Below are 17,701 nucleotides of genomic sequence, written 5' to 3'. Positions count from 1 at the left end.
ACCCAAGTGTTATGGAAATAACAATAGCAACCCACAGCCCATCCCATACGCAGCTGCCTTCTAACCGGGACTGACTCCTGTTTGTACGGAGCACAGGAAGCAAGACCGTGAAGAAACACGGAGGCTTGTAAATATGCATGTCATTTCAGCGTAAAACATGGAAACCTCCCTTTCCTCCCCACCCACCTCATATCAAGTTCTGGCAAGATTTTGGTACTTCCCAGAGGACAGGCTCTCTGCCTACGTAGAGGGATACCTTCTACTTGCTGTGCATGACGCAGCCCCATCGGAGCCATGCCAGTCACCTCCTGAAAACGCTGTTGCTTCAGCGTGCGCAGGCCTGGCCTCCAGATGCCCCGCACCATCTCTCCAACGGTGCATCTTCATTCTGCCCACATCCAGGCTGCAGGGAAGGATCTCTCTTTGCCAGGGGTTGAGCCAGTTGCTTCTTCTGAAGATGGAGCTGGGAGAAGAGCAAGCAGGTATCATGTTTTCCTTTCAAACAGTGAATGAAGTTGCCTACCTTCTCTTCCCCATCACCCTAACCCAGCACTTCAGTGGGAAGAGCATTCACCCAGGACACAGGGGACCCAGATTCAATTCACTCCTCCATCCGAGAGAAGACAAACCCATTTCTTCAGGACACACTCTTGCTATCAGGCTCCCCGAGGGAACCTTCAGCTCCTGCTAAAAATTTGTCATATTTGTCCAAAAATTAATGACAGAACATTGATCCTGAGAGCAATCACAGCCTGCTGGTCTGCTGGCCAGAGCTCACAGCCGAGGGCGAGGAGATCTGGTTCTGCTCTGTGCGCTAAGGACTACTTCTGTGTCTCATCTGGTGATTATTACTGTGTAAAATAAATAAACTCAGATTACCTTTCTGAGGAGTATCAGGGTTCCCTAGGACCTTCCTTGCAGCAGTAAGCAGTATGATGAAAGACTGAAACCACCCTATAGATAACAAATCAGACCTTGACTTACTTCATCATAAAAACAAGATGGGAAGAAACAAACATATGCAGAAACCTGCCGTTTTCATCTCCACAAGGAAACCACGTGCTAATGCCCCCCAACCTGATAAAAGGCATTCCCTTCGGCATTGCAGGCAGCCAACTGCACGGGTCGTTAACTTGACAGTAACGAACATATGCTCCAAGGAAGACGCAACAGGTGTGACACGAAAAGAGCACATGCACTTGGTCCAGCAAAGATGCCCCCCACCAGGTTACAGAACAAGCCCCCGCTGGTGCTGCACCTCTCACAAACACTGGTTTTGCAGTATCCACGGTTTTGTGGGCTCAGCAGCCGCCAGCCTTCTCTGAAAGTGTTTCATTCAAATTAATTATGACCCTCCCCCCCCAAACCCAAGAAAAACAGTATCTTACTTCAGAAGCTTGGTATAAAAGAAGCGGAGAAGAGGATCTCTAGCAAACATGGAGATAGAATTTAGATTTTAAAGCCCTAGGAGCAAAAAAAATATGTGCCTCCTTTATTTTTAAATGCCTTTGAACATTTTCAGATCTGTAAAAATATTCAGCTAGAACAACTGTAATCAAAATAATATACTGTGTATTTTTGTAATCTAGTTTGGGGATTCTTTTCCACTCCCAAAACATAACACAGGCTCGTTTTTAGGTAGAGAAACATTTGTATTTTTGCAATTTATTTTTTTCTCTGAAGAAAATGCGCTTTTAAATTACGTGCAGGATGGATTAATAAATGTGAAGCAGTTTGCAGGCTGCGAGAGCTGAAAGAATAATTTGAGAATTTGCAGTGTTTGGGCCAGGTATTCTCGCATCCAGCCCTTTTGGCGGAGACAGTCCCCGCGGCTGGGTACAATTCAGCTGATGGCTTGCTCTTCCTCATGCTGTCAGCGGAGCTGCCGAGCGTTTCTGACTCAGGTGGGCAGAACACTTCACACCCCAGTAGCCATGACCACAGACTGGGAGGAACCCAGCAGGAGCTATTGTTGCCAAGGGAGAATTTGTCAGAGCAAGAAGCTCGCTGGGGAGTGCTGGGGAAGGGAGGAGCAGGCCAAAATCACCACCGGTCTGTGGGAGGAAGATCATGGCGGCGGGGGGGGGATTTTTGGTCGGTGGCAAAGCACCGAGGCATAGAAAAAGAGCACTTTAGTTCCATGTATATCCAAATGAATGTATTGAAGAGCCCTCTGAACATCCTTTGAGCTTCTATGCCTTATTTACTTGGAGAGGTGATATGCTGGAGGTATAAATTGTTCTGTGAATGTTGGAGTGGTGCCTGGGACCGCGTGAGCCGCAGGCAGGACATGCCTAGCAAACTCCCAAATCTTCCTGGGAGTGGCACGCTGCACAACTGCCAGGAGAGGCTCCTTGATTTACAGCTGAGGTACACGCATGCCAGCCTAGCTTGTTACCAGAGAATCTGCAGGAAAAGTCTTCCCCGAGTTTGCATCCAGCTGTTTGAGGGGTAGGTTTGGTATTGTAGATCAAGTACCTGTGCACCAAGAGCTTAAAGGTTTCATCAGAAAGAGAACTCCTAACCGTGTTTGCCTCATCACCAGCTATCTGAACTCCTAACCGTGTTTGCCTCATCACCAGCTATCTGTAGGAGACGGAGAAAATAAATAGTTTGGAGAGCTTCTTGTTCAGTGCTGAGCAGCTGTAGCACATACCACACTGACTCATGGACTTCAGCATGCTCCGTGGAGCTCAGGACATTTCAAGAACGTCCTGCCTGAACATCAACCATAGCTCTAGCTGGACACTTCCGAATCCCCACCTGGTCTTATAATCTGCTTATTAACATCCCTGCCCCATTGCTTTTCTGATAGTTGCAGGATACAGTACAGGTCTTTCCATCCCTTAAGACCATCTATAGATTTCATCTGTAGTAGTGATTTTTATTGCTTCTTTTTCTTCAGCTAAATTCTGAAACTAGATACGCCTCAGACTTCTTTTAATACCTTCCTTCCTTTTTATTTTCACAGCAGGTAGAACATTTTCTACACTAGGTTTTTTGGGTTTAGTTTTTTCCCCCAAATCTTGTCCCTCCACCTATTCTCCTTAGAAGAGCACCCAGTCTCTGCTTTTGAGTTCTGATCTTTCCTTGTGCAAACCATCTTCTCTGAAAATTGGCACTGGTACACATCTTAATCCATGGCCTAGCAAGTCTTCCTGTGCGCTGTTGTCTCCATACAACTTTTTGCATTTCCAGGTGTGAACTGTAACCCGCTCTGGTGACAGTTTTTCTGTTAAAGAAGAAAAATTACATTGTAAAATCTGGAGCTGATCAGCAAATCTGTTGGTGAAGCTCAGAGGAACTCACAGCATTCTGAAGTTAGTCTACTGCTACTATGGCTGCTCGCATGCTGCTTATCGTATCATAGAGATCGTTTGGTTACAGCCTAGTTGCACTCTTAATTAGCCTAGCCAGAAGCCTGCCAAGTTTGAAAAAAAAAAAATGTTTAACTGAGAAGTGAGACATTAACTATTTGAGAGATAATAACATCCATAAACTTGGTAGTCTCCTTCAGCAGTTCAACTTTCTTCTCATCGAAACTGCATTTTCAAGTTAAGTAATAAGAAAAAGATAATCCAGAAGTTGGGGGAAAAAAAGAGTACCTGCCCTGTGAGACCTTAGGCCTGGAGTTTTTGCTTCAAAAATCTTTCCTCGACACTTAGGTTTCAAAGTCTGCCCTAGATAAATGACAAGAAAGATTGGCTTGGTAACTCTGGCCCTGTCTTGCAAGTGACAGGGTGGGATCTCAGCCCCTTATTCGGGTTCAGGTTTTCCACATGGCCACAGGAAAATCATGCGGACATTTGCCTGAGAGCTTTGTCCCTACAGAGCCTTATCCTACAGGACTGGGTGTAGATGTCAACTTGCTGCTAACCTTTAAACGACTGTAAAACTGTAACTTGGCCACACTGCAAGCACTCCCACTAATTTTATACTTCCTGGGGCTTATCTATTATGCAAAACCAGACAGGTTTCACAAGCTGGGAAGTTGTGCAGAAGAGCAGCTTTTATCACAGCCCAGTACTATGTATGTGTCTATTCTTTGTTTTGACATCAGCTCAATTGTGTCCTGTTTAGATAATTGACCAGAGAAGAGCTACAAAAACTTTCCATGCTAGAAAAGGTATCCATCTTGAGGAAGAACCTGACAGAAAAGACAAAAAGGAGACAAGGCATTTTTCTTTGTTTCTCCAGCTAACCTAATTTGTAAAGTATACAACTCTCACATGGTTTTTTAGAGCAATATAGACCCTGCGGGACAGTCGTAAGCCTCCATAGCTTATAGGAATATTCTACAAACATTGTGATGTTGGGTTGGATATACTATTTGAAATGTGTGTACAGATTAAAAAAAAAAAATCATTTGCTTAATTCTAGTTAGATTCTTTTAAACTAGATTCACTAGTCCCACCACACAATGGCTGGATCTTTAAAATGTCAGGTAGCTGGCAGGGGGGCACAGTAAGAATCGACAAATGTTTGATGAGTATAAATACCAAAGCAGGAGATTCTCTAGTCAGGATGGAAAGGGGTCAGTACCAATTAGTTTTGTTACAGCTATCAATATGAGCACATCCTAACAGCCCGGTTGAACTTTTCGGATGAAGAAACAGCCATTAACTGGCTCCCACCAGGGTATATCTGAGACCTCATTACCAAATCAGACAGAATTCTTAGGCTGGTTAAGTTACAGGAATTTATGCTGAGCCAGGAGAGCAAAGGGAATACAAAGATAGTAACAGACTCTAGAGATTCTGGGAGGAAAAAAGGTGTTCAGGGTGGGAAGGAGGAAGAAGAGGCAGGGCAAGAGAATCAAGTTGCTCTGTGAGAAATAAAACAAAACAAGGCGGGGTTTGATTGATTGTTTTTATGGACTGGTGTTCTTTGTCTCCTAAAATCTCCTCTGCCATAACAACTTCAGGTTCTTTTCCGAAACCCACTCTCCATATAGGGCACATGCTATGCTCAATCAAAAATCTTTGAGCATACTCTGGCAGGCTGGCGGCTCTCAACTGCTATATAAAAGCTGGCTTCCACCTGCCTTTTCCACAGCGCCGGCATTTAATTACGCGCTTTGTCCTCTGTACAGCTGCAGTTTTTCACAGACCTTATTTATCTTGAGATTTCAGCTCATCTTTCAAATTTGGTTGAAATCGGGTCCCAAAGTTTTTAAGGGGAATTGCTGAATGTACAGAGAGATAAACAACACAATTTCATAAACCTCATTTCAAAAGCAACCAGGCTAAAAAATGCCAGTTTTTAATTTCTGATCCTGTTCATGCCAAATGTTGTCTAACATTTCAGCAGCAATCTGTGGCCCTGAGAGCCTCTTTCAATATCCTATCAAGAATATAAAATAAATTGTGATAAATGTAGTCAGTATAAAATAAAATGAGTTTAAATTGGTTGCTGGGATGCAAAACTGAAGTTGACAGGCAGTTGAGAGGAAACTTGCAAGAAAATGCTTATTTTATATATTTCTTTGGGGCTTAGCAGCCTGGAGCTGTCAAGATGGTTTTGCACATGCTCGGCAGCAAAAACAAGGGAACTGAGCAATTGTACCAGTGGAAAATGTAAGTTCCTACTGCATTAAGAAAACCTTCAAGGTTAGAAATGCTATTAATGCCTATAACTTGAATAAAGTTACTTAAATACGTATTTAGGGGCCTAACTGTCCCTTGTAAGACTACATCCTGAATTTCTTCAGTAGCCTGTTGTGATAATTTTACCAAGGGCTTGTGAAAATCTAAATAGAATATATTAGTAAATTCTCCTTCATCCATACCACTATTGAACCATTCAGATACCAGTAAGAGATTCATGAGTCAGATTTTTGTACTCTAGAAATTGTCGTTTCTTAGACCACCTCATAAAATGACCTTTGAGGTGCTGTATCATTCCATTTTTATGTGGAACTTCAAAAGATCTTCTAATACACAATTCACTGTATTAATAATTCCTTGAATTACCTTTTAAAAATACAGGTTCAATACAATACCCATTGATCTTTTTAACAGCAAATGTTTACAGTGAGAGTTTGCATATATCCTATAGCAGCTATGCTCCTTTGTCTTTGAGGTCCTCCAGAAATCCTCAGAGTGTACCCTATGAGACTGGTAACTTGCACCTTGGCATTTTTCTGATGCTTTCAACTCTAACAGCTACTGTATATTTCTAAAGAATGTAAAGAAAATAAATAATTTATCACTTAAAAAAATAACAGACAAACTAGCTCAGGATAAATGCATGGAAGACAAGAAGGTCTGAAATTAAGTGGCAGAACCAATTTGAAACAAGACATTATGGAGCCTTTTTCCTGACAATCAACGTTAAAATAACATTAGCTAGTAAGCTCAAATAAATAAAAAATAAGTCCAAAAATAAATCAAAGGAGGTATAATAGAATGATGTTAGCCTCAAGTTTGCTTCAAGACATCCTGTCTCTTCTGGTAACACTTTTTAAGTTTTATCTTGCTCACTCAAGAGCAGTTACACATAACGGAAATGAATACAAGCTAAAAAGAGTTCCAAGTTCCCAAATCCCAATAGCTATTGTTTGCAAAAAGAAAAGAACCGTTTTCATCTATAAACCAACAGAATTACTCAGGATTCAGTAATTCAGGGTATAATTCAGTCCTGTGTGGAGGACCAGGATAAGACCAATGCACAGTTCATTTATCAACACCATATTAAATTCACTCAAACTCGTACTTCCAGCCCTGGAGGACCCACGTTCAGCCGGTGCTCCCAGTGGAGCGGGCGGCCAACTGCCTTCACACATCCCAGGGCAAAGCACACCCATTACAGCACCATCCATCTTGCTTCCTGTAGGGAGAAACGGAGAAGAAAACATACGTGGTATGCTCTTTCAATGTATCTTTGGAAGATGCACAAATACCTCAGCATTGGGCAATCGGTTAGGAATGAGAATATAATAAAAACATAATATATAAAACATATATATTCCACTTGCAGGCCTCTGTCTAACCAAGTGTTTTCAAACACTCGCGTTAGATCTCCTTTTTGTTGCTGATGGTTGGAGATATTTCATTTGCTTTCTTCACGGTTCTGATGACTGCAGCAGCATCCCTAAAACGCTCCTTAGCTGCATCTCAAAATAGTTTGATTAATCAATCTTATTCAAGAGTGATGAACTTTGTTCTTCCATGCAGCTTTTGAATTTGCATCTAATACTGTAAAATCAACTCAGGTACAACACAGAAACAAACTGAATTTTCCACGGGAAGGTCGATACACCCAAAGCAATGCCAAGTTGCCCATTTTCAAAATGAGCTCTCAGCAATTCAAGAATTTGCACACTTTTACATTCAATATGCAGGTGCTCAGATGTTACCAACGCACTCAAACACTGCAATGAACGGAACCAAATGAGATCTGTATATGGACCTACATCTTATACATAACAGCCTTGCCACCCAGACCTCTCAAACCCTCCTTCCAGCTAACTGGTTACTGAAAGTTATTGCAGCCCTTCAAGTGTGGCCAGGTCCTGATGTTCTCCCTCATCTCATACACTAAATGTCAGAAATAAAAGTTACTTAGATTAAATTCAGCTTTTTAAAGACACCTGTGCAAACTTAAGTCTTTCGTACCCTTCTGGAGCTTTTTCTAAACAAGAAAGAACAGCATCTAGCTTCCTTTCTCGGAAAGGTCAGTAGGAAGTAAAGAGCAGTGCTGATTTATCTTCATCATTTGGTGACAAATTCTGTGGAGGAAGTTGCCATTTTACATCACTTTTTTTCAGAATGAAGGAATGTCCTAACTTACAATTCATCACTTCTATGCTGTTTATTTGGTGGGTATCCTGACATCCTTCTTGGATACTTGTCACTTTGGTGACAAGATGTTTGCAAACATTTTTGAATTATTTTTGTGAAAATGATCTTTGCATTTTATTGACAGCCGAATCTCAGGAATCATCTTTGGGGACACTTTCAGTCATGCACTAACTCTCTAATATATATATTTAAACTAGTCCACATCCAAAATCATTTCAGGATTTTAATCTAAGGTACAGGATTACTTAAGCAGGACTCACTGGTACTTTTGATTCTTCAGCTGTGTCATTTTTTATAAAACTAGACTATGGACAGACAGGTGAGGAGGTTAGAGAAGGTTCTCAGGACATCTTGATGAGGCAGAGAGAAAGGCCATGTGAGATCCAGCAGCTCTAACTACTTTCCACTCAGTGATGGAAAATAGCAGCCTTATCCACAATTTATATGTTTTATCACTGGCACCTGACACAGAGTCAGAATCTGACTCATTTTAGACCACTGGAGGGAAAAAGGGAACAAAAAGAAAAGAAAAGTCTAAAATGCATCCATCCTTCACTAAAGTCTCTCAGTTGGGTCCACCTACAAGAGTGTCCTGAGGACAAAGGGTGTCAGTTCATCCAAAAGCACAATCAGACCACAAAGGAGAGGAATGAAATGTCTCATTCCCTTGTGCAAAGCTTGAAGTTTGGCTTGTAAATCACAGGCTGTGGCCAAGGAAAGAAACAAAGATAGCTAGGACATATTCCTAAAAATGTTAATAAATGTTTTATTCCAGAAAGGTGGTAATACTCCAACGATCTTGCTTTTGCTAAGTGGGAGGCAAGAAGCTCAAAGCCCTACAGAAGCACACAAAGGCTGCATAAGAATACTCCTATATACAGTACAATCATGTAGCCTGAGAATCAGCCCAGAAAGGTATGTATGTAACAAAGTCACAACAGTCAGGATTCTGAGCAAGCAGCTTCCAGAAAAGTAGCTCCTGACAGCAGGAGAGCACACGACAGAGCTGCCAACTCTTCTTTTTTCCCCCTGCAGGCCGTAGATTTGCAGAATCATCTCCTGGTCTCCGGAGGAATGCCCTTTGCTAGGCTGCCTTTCCTCATTTTCCTGTTCCCAGGAAAAAAACAGTCAATCAGAACATCTCCATTTTCTAGCAGCAGCCTCGTTAGCACCGAGAGCAGCCACCGCTGCGCCTTCCAGTCCTGACCGCATTCTCTGACTTTTCAGAGCTATTCCTACAGACTTCCTGGACTGCCTTCCCTGGCCTGCGGGAGGGTAACACCCCAAAAATCCTGCCGTCCTCTTCTAGTGCGTGGATAACCCTGCCTTACTACCCGTCCACTTTTAATTAAATATGGTTAAGCACAGGGAAGAATAACTAAACACTTAGGGGAGAAAGGATGAGAGGGAAGAAGAAAGAACTAAATGCTCTGTTAGAGGGAGAATAAAAGATATCTGGGGTCATTTCCCCTCTCCCCCCCCCCCATCCCTCAATTTCTTCCTCTCATATAAGAAAGAGAGAAGCAATGTAAATAAACATACATATATACACTTTTATATGCAAATGTGCCTAACTCTACAAATGAGTTTTTGCTCCTAGCTGCCGACGAGTACGCCTGACAGTCTGAGATAGTGAAAGTGCAAGTCATCGAACAAAAAGCTGTGTGGAGAGCAGCAGGGAAAATGCATTTGAAGAAAAGGGAAACTGCTTAAAGCCTATCTTTTTAAGAGACAAAGTTCCCTGGTCAAAACTGCAATAAGCAAGACAAAATAAAACATTCCACACTGGGGGAAAAGTGCAGGAAATATAAGAATAGAAGACAGCAGGAGCGTATCTGTTCAAGAGACAGCATATGCAAAGGTGAGTAATGTCTAATTCCTTGGATCTGTTTCAAATGGCAGCGTTCATGAAATCCAGAGGAGTGGAAATGGTGTTTGGCAAAAACAGCCCACTTAAAGGGGAACGAGTGCAGCGTCTATTGACATATGGGGCTGTTAGCAAACAAAAACTATGGTTAGTGGCAATTAGGGTTGTTGCAGGAGACGTTCCATTCACTCCAAAAACAGAAATAATGGAAAGGAGTGAAAGGAAAGGCTGATGTTTTCCTTCCACAAAACTATTAACACTGCCTACAGTATTGCAGCCTACTTCACAAGGGGTTCCCCTATATTTCTTGGAGGTAATCAAAAAGCAATACATACCTGTGCTTCATCTAACATACGCTCCAGTCTGGATTCTTTATGTACTTTTAAGGATTATTATTTTTCCTGTATCAGTTAATTTTTCATCGTGTTACCGCAAAACATCCAAGTACCTCTGAAAACGTATAGTCTATATTTGGGTGGTTGCCATTTCAATGAGACTTTTCTACAAAATAAAGGTTTAAAGCTTATGTTAAAAATGAACTCTGTAACATAACTTGAAGCAAGTTGCAGCAAATGCTGTGCCATCATACCATCTGTGTTCAAGTACAGCTCTCAAGCTCTCCTCCTATTGCTTCCTAAAGTGGAAAATAATGATAAAAAATAAAAACAGATAAGATGAAGAAGCATTGTGTACTGGAATACATTATGAACCTGAGCCTTACGATGCTTGTTTCAAAAATGAACTCCTCTGTATCTGTATACCCCAAGAAAGCATCACTGGGGAAGTAAAAAGGAAGGTTATATTCTTCTTCTTCACATTTAAATTAAGCAACAGTGATGTTCTCACCTGACACAGCTAGTAAATTTTGGTGAGCTTTGCTCTACCCGATATTGCCCACTTTGCTTTTTTTTAGCTCTCTTCACAAGCGCTCCAGCAATATTCCACAGGAACGTGAGTGAAATTCATTAAACCTTGGAGTAAATGGAAGGCACTAGAACTGATGAGAAATAAAAAAAAAAATACCGCACTGTTAAATCGATGTCTAAGATAACAGAATTTGCTGGACAAAACTTAAACGGAGAAAAATCTACATGATGGCAAACCCTAATATACATCTTAGGCCATGAGAAAGGGTAGTAAAAGATCCATAAACCAATGCTATAGGTAAAATTCCACCACAGAAAACGTAACTGTTCATTATATGATACAATTTTAAGGGTAAAAAAAAAAAAGCCCTATTCTTGAAAAGCCAACTTTGTCATGCGGAGCTTAAAATAACACCTTTCCAATATTCAGTCACAACACAGGAACATTGTTTTGAAGATTTTGAAATAAAACCCCTGTTCTGGTCATTTTATCGCACTGTCAGATCTACAGTCACTTCATCAGTGCAGGATGGAAGGAAGACAAGGAACATGCCAAGAAGCTATCCCAGAAGCGCCTGGAAAAGACAGAAAGAGGCAGGCAGGCAAGACTAGGAGGCACGAGGCAGAAGGCAATGCGTCTGCAGGAGAACGTGTTGATGCTGCTTTCTCTGGTACCGTACCAACCTGGTCCTGGCCAGTCACTTGTCAAGAACACAAACACATTCATAACTTCCTCTTGCTTTCCGAGAAGCAAGCACCTCACTCTTCCTATGCTATTCCCACATAGTGCCCTACCAACAGGTTTTTATGACTCTTGTCGACATAAATACACGTCCGTCCTGCGCTGTGGCTATTTCTGCGCAAGTTGTTTTGAACACTTAGTCAAGCAAGTATTTGTGATCCGAGCAGGAGTCACTCAGAAAGCTGCTGCCGCTCGATTTCCAGTTACAGCTCCACAGCTGGGATACGGTAACCCACCACGTGACCACAGCCTGAGGTTTTATATGAGACCTGGCATTGAAAAGGGCCAGGGCGGGTGCTCGCCAGAGCCTCCCATGGGCATTGGAGCCTGGAGCAGGCCCCTGGGAGAGAATCTCCCTCTCCCGCTGGAGATGCTCCTGTTCCGTGGCATTGCCAGATACGACGTGTGTCTGGGAAAGAAAAATTGCCCTACCCCCTCTATCCTACCTGACCCTTTTCAAAAAACATATCGAGGTGCTTTCTCCATCTTATTATTCTCCATCTTATTTCGAATTCTGTGAGATAGTGCGGATCCCAGAGCCCAGGAGAAAGCATATGAGAGCTCTGGATGCCGCCTGCTTGAGACAGGGAATCAAGCTGGGGCAAGCGCTTCAAAAAGGGGAGAAGAGAATGCAGGCTTTGAACACCTTTGGGAAACACTCTTTTTTCAAAAAAACCATTTCCAACAACAGCAATGCTTATTATTTTAATACTCTTCCTACTCCTGTCAGCACGTTCTCATCAACGTTTGCGTGGTGCTGGCCAAAATGCGTTTGCCTTTCCGAGGGAGAGGCTCGCAAAAGGACCGTTTGCATCTGCAGGGCCCGGCTGCGTTTCCAGCCCACCAGTCCCGGGCAGGGTCTCTCAGGGCCCTGCCGCCGCTCCCCGGGCTCCTGCCCAGACTCCGTGTGCCGCCCCTCCTGGGTCCTTCCTTTCCAACCCACAACCTCCTTCCCACTCCTGCTCCAGGAGCAGGCTCCGGGCACGCGGTTCGATGCCTTGCTGGGCACACGCAGGCCGTCACGCAGCCCCGCGTGCTCCGGGACAGTCCCCGTCCCCTCTGTACCCCGGAGCTCACCCACCGACCTGGCCTCCGTCGCAGGCGCCCCACGTCGCGGCCCTGCAACGGGAACGGCGGCGGAGGCTCAGCCAGGCCCCGCGGGGGCTTGGCAAAGGGGCTTTAACTGGAAAAACTCGGCCCTCGTGGAAAACACAAAGCCAGGAGAGGTCGCTTGCGGTGTGTGGTAAATGGGGGGGCGTGGGTGACACCCACACACAACCCACGGCCACATGAGGCGGTGCCGCTCCCGCCCCCCCCCGTTGCCACACGGCGCCCTGTGCCGCAGGCCCGGGGACAGCTCCGCCACCGCCGACCTCCTCAGCCGACCAGCGGCGAAGGCAGGGGAGGGTGAAGGGAGGCTCCCCGCGGGGCGGCGACCGGAGCGGGCCGGGCCGGGCGAGGCGGCTGGCAGAGTGTCAGAGGCCAGGGCTGAGGGGGCGGGACGCCGCCTCGCCCCGGCCCGGCCCGGCCCGGCCCGGCCCTGCGGCAGCTCCGCAGCGCGGACGGCCCCCCCGCTCGGCTCCGCAGTCGGGCGGGGGGGGGGGGGGGGGGGGGGCGGGGGCAGAGGCGCGCGCCCGCGGGCGGGGCCGCCGGTTCTAGGCGTGTCCCGCCGACCCGCGCGCCGCCGGCGCCCGCGGCGGTTGGCGAGGCCTCCACCCTGTGGCGCGCCGGGGGAGGCGCGGGCTCGTGCTCGCGCCTTCGCCGTTGCCATGGCCCCGCTTGACGTCACGGGCGGAGCGCTGCCCGTGCGTTGCGGCGCGGTGATTGGCGGAGACGCCGTGTGTGGCGCTGGGAGAGAGGCTGCAGCGCAGCGAGCCGCGAGACAGGCACAGTCCGCGCCGGCCGCCCGCCCCGAGACACCCACCGCCGCGCTCCCGCCGCGCACAGGTAACGGGGCCCGCCGCGCCGCCCCGCCTCCGGCCCCCGCGCCGGGCGGCCGCCCCGGGACCCTGCCCCCCGCCCCCGGGGGCTTGGGGGGGCCGAGCGAGGCGGCCGGCGGGCAGCGCCGAGCCCTCCCTACCCCCCACCCCCACCCTCCGGCCTCGCCGGCGGCGGCAGGGCAGCTCCGCGGGGAGGGAGCGGGGCGGCGGGAGCAGCCTGCGCCGCGGGGGCCGCTGCGGAGGGCGGCGGGGGCCGCGCAGGTGAGGCCGTGGCTGCCCCTCCCCGCCGGCGAGGAGGGAGGAGGGGGGGGGGGGGGAGGGGAAGAGCCGCCGGGGGCGGCGGGGCGGGGGAGGGGGCGGCAGGTGAGGGCCCCGCCCGTGGCGCGGCGGGCGGGGGCGACCCCGCGCCCGTGGGCGCGTGGGGAGGGGGGGGCGCCGCCTCCGCGGGGCGGGGGCGGGGGGCTGGCGCGCGGGGCGCGGGCGGCTGCCGCTGGGTGTGGTCTCCCGCCGGGAGCGCTGCCCGGGCGCGGAAGAGCCGCAGCGGCCGCCCCTCGGTCGGGCTCGCTTCCCTCCGCTCCGCCCAGCCCCCCCCATTCTCCCCCCCGCCCCGGCCGAGGGGTCCGGGGGGTAGTGGCTGCTCCCCCGGGACAGGCGGGGGGGGGGCTCCTCCTCCACCGCCCCCTCTTCCCTCCCCCCCGTCCCCCAGGGCTGGGCCCGCGGGCTTCCCCTCGTCCGGCCGCTGCCGGGGCGGGGACGCGGCATCCTCCTCCGCCGCCGCCCCCGGCGCTGGGCGGAGGTGAGCGGGATTAACGCGCGCTGAAGTGGGCTGGGCTCCGGCGCAGATCCGCCATGACAAAGGCGGCCGGCGAGGCGCTCGGTGTCCCCGCGGCGGGCGGATGCGGCGGCCGCAGCGCGGGGAGGGGCGGCCCGGAGCGCGCCTCCTCGCCCCGGGGGGCCGCGCCGCCCGCTCCTCCCCCGGGCCGCTCCATTTTCTGCTGTCACCCCGCGTGCGGGGGAGCCGCGGGCAGCGCCCAGCCCTCGCCGCGCCGGCGGGCGGTCGCCCTCGGCCGCCAGGAGCGACGGGCGGCCTGGCCTGGCCGCCTGGGAGGGATGCTGCCGTAGCAGCCTGCCGGCAGGCCGGTGGCCCGGTAGGCTGGCATTGGGGCCGGCGTTTTAACCACGGTCGTCCTGATCGCGCCGGGTGGTGAATAGCCGTAGCCAAAACCTTGCCTTAAAATGGCTCCTTAACCGGCTGTTCACGGTGCGGTCAGGTTTTCAACGCACGTTAGCAAACGCTGCGGAACAGCCGCTGAGTTTGTGCCCCGGTGTTGGGTGTAGGAGCTACTAAAACTTTCCCTTTCAGGTGACTGGAATGTTAAAACGTGCTTAATTTATTCCTAAATGGAAGATAGTGCTGCTATTGTTTGTGGTAACTTCATGTAAAATGGCAAAAAGGTTAATAGTTAAAGATTAAGATGCTGGGTTTTTGTGTATGGAACATATAGAAATACATAAAGCATACGTGACCAAAATTGGTTCACGCTTTAATAATCTAGTCAAACTTTAAAGGATGGTGTATCCCAAAGCACGTTGCCAGGTCCTCAAAATGATCAAGTCAAAATACATAAAAGGATAGGGGTGAGGGAAGAGTATTCTTTCCTGATGTACCAAAAAAAAAAATACCCCTTATCTCTGCTCAGAAGAGCTTGATTTTTTCTAAAAGTGCTGATAAGATGCAAGTTGTGAAGCATCTTAGCCAGGTTGTGCTATCTCAAATACTGATGTTGAAGTAATATTTTTAAATAGTAAAATTCCCTTTTGTCTCTGAAAGCATAGCCTCTCAGGCTAAGAAGTGGTACCTTGCTCAGAACATCTACCGTATCCCATTTTGGGAAAGAAAGTTAACATTGTTGAAGGGCGTACACCTTGAAATTTACATATTTGGTGGATTATGACTTTGTAACATCCAGGATTTGCAGATCCTTGTGCCAGGTCTTTCTGCATGTAACTGTAAGATTCTGTTAAGGCACAGAGAGTTGCCTGGTACTGTTTGTCTAGCCTTTATTTGGACTGTTCTTGTGAAAAACTTACTATTGGATATTTTCTTTGTCAATTTTGTTATAGTGATAATTGGATGCAGTTGATGCTGTAGCTTGAATGTAGTCTTATGAGAGAGTGATGGCAAAGAACTGGGATCGTTTATGTGATAAGACAGGAATGACTTGCTTTCAATTCACCTTTGGATGCTTTTGTTTGCATTTATTAAAATAATAACATACTTTTAAAAGTTAACATTTTTTCAGGAAGAAGCAGTGACTTTGTCTTCAATCCACGTATCTGTGTGTTAGAACACGAAGTGTTTGTATGCCTTGTGTTCTGCATTTCAGTTGTACCTCTTACAGTTCCAAACTACTTAGAGAATGGTTGCTCTGCATATGAAGTTAAAACACCTTTGTCCTTGATCAATGTCTGAATAATGCCTCACTATTTTTCCTCTTTAGAAATATCAACATGGATAAAAATGAGCTGGTGCAGAAGGCCAAACTGGCTGAGCAGGCTGAAAGATATGATGACATGGCAAGTTGCATGAAGTCTGTGACTGAGCAAGGAGCTGAGTTGTCCAACGAAGAGAGGAATCTTCTCTCTGTTGCCTATAAAAATGTTGTAGGAGCCCGTAGGTCATCTTGGAGAGTCGTCTCAAGTATTGAACAAAAGACGGAAGGCGCTGAGAAAAAACAGCAGATGGCTCGAGAATACAGAGAGAAAATTGAGACTGAGCTAAGAGACATCTGCAATGATGTGCTGGTGAGAAATAATGAAACTGTTGATCCATTTTTACTTAGAGTTGCAGGGTAAATGGTGCTGGGCCCTCTGGGACTACTGCTAGTCTGTCAGTAAAGCTGTGGTCTCCTATTTCTGAAGGATAAGACTTTAAAAAAGTCTGACTTGTATTTCCTTCTAATGTATTGATTATTTATATACCAATCATCACAGTTATGAATGCTAGTGAATTTGGAGACATGTTGAAACATTATTGTATATAAAGTAATAGGTATGAAAACTTAACATATTTCTTTGAGACTGAACTAGATACAGGTTTAGTTTGGTGTCTTCTCCTCCCCCCTCCCAGTGCAGTATTTGTATCCTAGATCGCTGTGACTTCTGCAACTTTAATATGCTGCTCCAGTTGTAAGAGGTAGTTCTTACTCTACGGAAATTGTGCCCCTCCCTGGGTAAGATGATGTAATGTTAGTTATGACTCAGCCATGCAGAAAATTGTCTGCAGGAAGAGGCAGTAGAAATGCTGTGATACCCTCTTAAACTTAAAATTTTTAGGAGCAAAGTAAAAGGGTGTTCAAGTTAGACGTTTTCTGTGGCTTGTAGTTATGTTAAAATGTGCATGTACCTGGCAAACAACCCTATATTTTCGTTAGGAGACTGGTTTATGAAATCCGAACCTCTTCCAAATGCTTATTCCAGATTGTCAGGGTTTGTTTTTTTTTTTTTTTCAACTGCATATGCCTGTGGTGCTTCGGCGAGCACATGATTAACGGATGTCCAGTCCTGCGACCACTTGTGAGGTAGATGTTACTGTCAGCAATAGAATTGTCCACTGGACTGTGGACCCTGCTGGTGTGTCATCCCATACGTGACGAGGGATCACGTACCTGGAGGTGACAGAATAACATGTGATATGAGGGAAGTGTTAAATAGCTAAGTATGTGCTTGAAGATCTGATGTCAAATGAAAATTAAGATAAATGAGTAGCATAAATTTTGCTTGCTGTGCAAGATAACTAAATGACATGGGTGGTGATCTATTCTAGAAGACTGGTTCTCCAAGGGTGTGTAAAAATCGGCATGGATAACTGAGTCTTGGCTTCCAGTTTAGGCTGGCTTCCATGGCTATTGTAACACACCCGGTTTCATATGTTTTGTTATCTTGTGTAAGGATAACTCTTAAACTTCCACTATGAAAATGGAAATGCCAAACTTACATGTAGGAAAGAACTGCTTTATTGGGGGTATTAAGTGGTGGCTCATTTATTTAAGCCAGGGAAATAGGGATCCAAATCTGGCATTCTAATTTCTTGTTATTTATTTTTTAAATAAATTATATATTTTATTAATGGGAAAGTCCTCAGGGGGTCATGCTTTCAGTTCAGAGTGATCTGAAATTCTTCTGTAAACTACATTTGGGTTTAAATCATTTTAATTAAGTCATTGGGCTTAGAAACCCCCTTTTAGAAGAACTTATTTTTTTGCTGATAATGGAAACCAGATTGAGGTGCAACTAGCTTTTATTGTGCATGCTAAATAGAAAAACTAAAACAAAACCCCAGCTTTCGAGTTTGCTGCAGCAGCTGAAGTATCAGGGAGGAGGCACATGGGTGGAAAATCTTGTTAAATCTTCTGAATCTCAAAAAGGACTTGAATTTCTCTTTGTGTTTAATGAGAGATACATACATTATTCAAATAAATTAT

At 46.5% G+C, this 17,701-nt stretch overlaps 2 protein-coding genes and 1 long non-coding RNA gene across 3 annotated transcripts in view; 1 reads left to right on the top strand and 2 right to left on the bottom strand.

Annotated features, from left to right (window-relative positions):
• Positions 1–261: 261 nt before the first annotated feature.
• On the bottom strand, positions 262–1,500 carry LOC142406819 (uncharacterized). The gene is made up of 3 exons (XR_012774708.1): positions 1,389–1,500; positions 880–954; positions 262–463 (listed from the first exon to the last, which is right to left on the bottom strand). It is a non-coding gene; the product is annotated as an uncharacterized LOC142406819 (long non-coding RNA).
• Positions 1,501–6,714: 5,214 nt separating this feature from the next.
• Positions 6,715–14,206, bottom strand: LOC142406524 (uncharacterized). The gene is made up of 7 exons (XM_075495472.1): positions 14,056–14,206; positions 13,685–14,003; positions 12,651–13,496; positions 10,951–11,110; positions 10,516–10,666; positions 10,005–10,170; positions 6,715–6,828 (listed from the first exon to the last, which is right to left on the bottom strand). The coding sequence occupies exons 1-4, from the start codon at positions 14,204–14,206 to the stop codon at positions 11,047–11,049; spliced, it is 1,380 nt and encodes a 459-aa protein (XP_075351587.1). The 3' UTR covers positions 6,715–6,828; positions 10,005–10,170; positions 10,516–10,666; positions 10,951–11,046.
• YWHAZ (tyrosine 3-monooxygenase/tryptophan 5-monooxygenase activation protein zeta) overlaps positions 13,077–17,701 on the top strand; it is a 28,330-nt gene continuing 23,705 nt past the window's right edge. Inside the window, exons 1-2 of the mRNA XM_075495058.1 lie at positions 13,077–13,224; positions 15,719–16,022. Of these exons, the coding sequence (XP_075351173.1) occupies positions 15,729–16,022 (294 nt within the window). The 5' untranslated portion in view covers positions 13,077–13,224; positions 15,719–15,728. The remainder of the gene's footprint in view (positions 13,225–15,718; positions 16,023–17,701) is intronic.

Source organism: Mycteria americana, chromosome 2, assembly GCF_035582795.1.
Source record: "Mycteria americana isolate JAX WOST 10 ecotype Jacksonville Zoo and Gardens chromosome 2, USCA_MyAme_1.0, whole genome shotgun sequence".
In the NCBI taxonomy this organism is placed as follows: Eukaryota; Metazoa; Chordata; class Aves; order Ciconiiformes; family Ciconiidae; genus Mycteria; species Mycteria americana.
The sequence above is the reverse complement of the archived record's forward strand: the minus strand, read 5'-3'. Positions and strand labels throughout refer to the sequence as shown.

Coding starts and splice junctions, on each gene's coding strand:
- LOC142406524 (XM_075495472.1), bottom strand. CDS start 14,206: ATGGAGCGGCCCGGGGGAGGAGCGGGCGGCGCGGCCCCCCGGGGCGAG. Junction 14,004..14,055: donor CTTTGTCATGGCGGATCTGC/GCCGGAGCCCAG, acceptor ACCTCCGCCCAG/CGCCGGGGGCGGCGGCGGAG. Junction 13,497..13,684: donor CAGCCGCCCGCGCCCCGCGC/GCCAGCCCCCCG, acceptor GCCGGCGGGGAG/GGGCAGCCACGGCCTCACCT.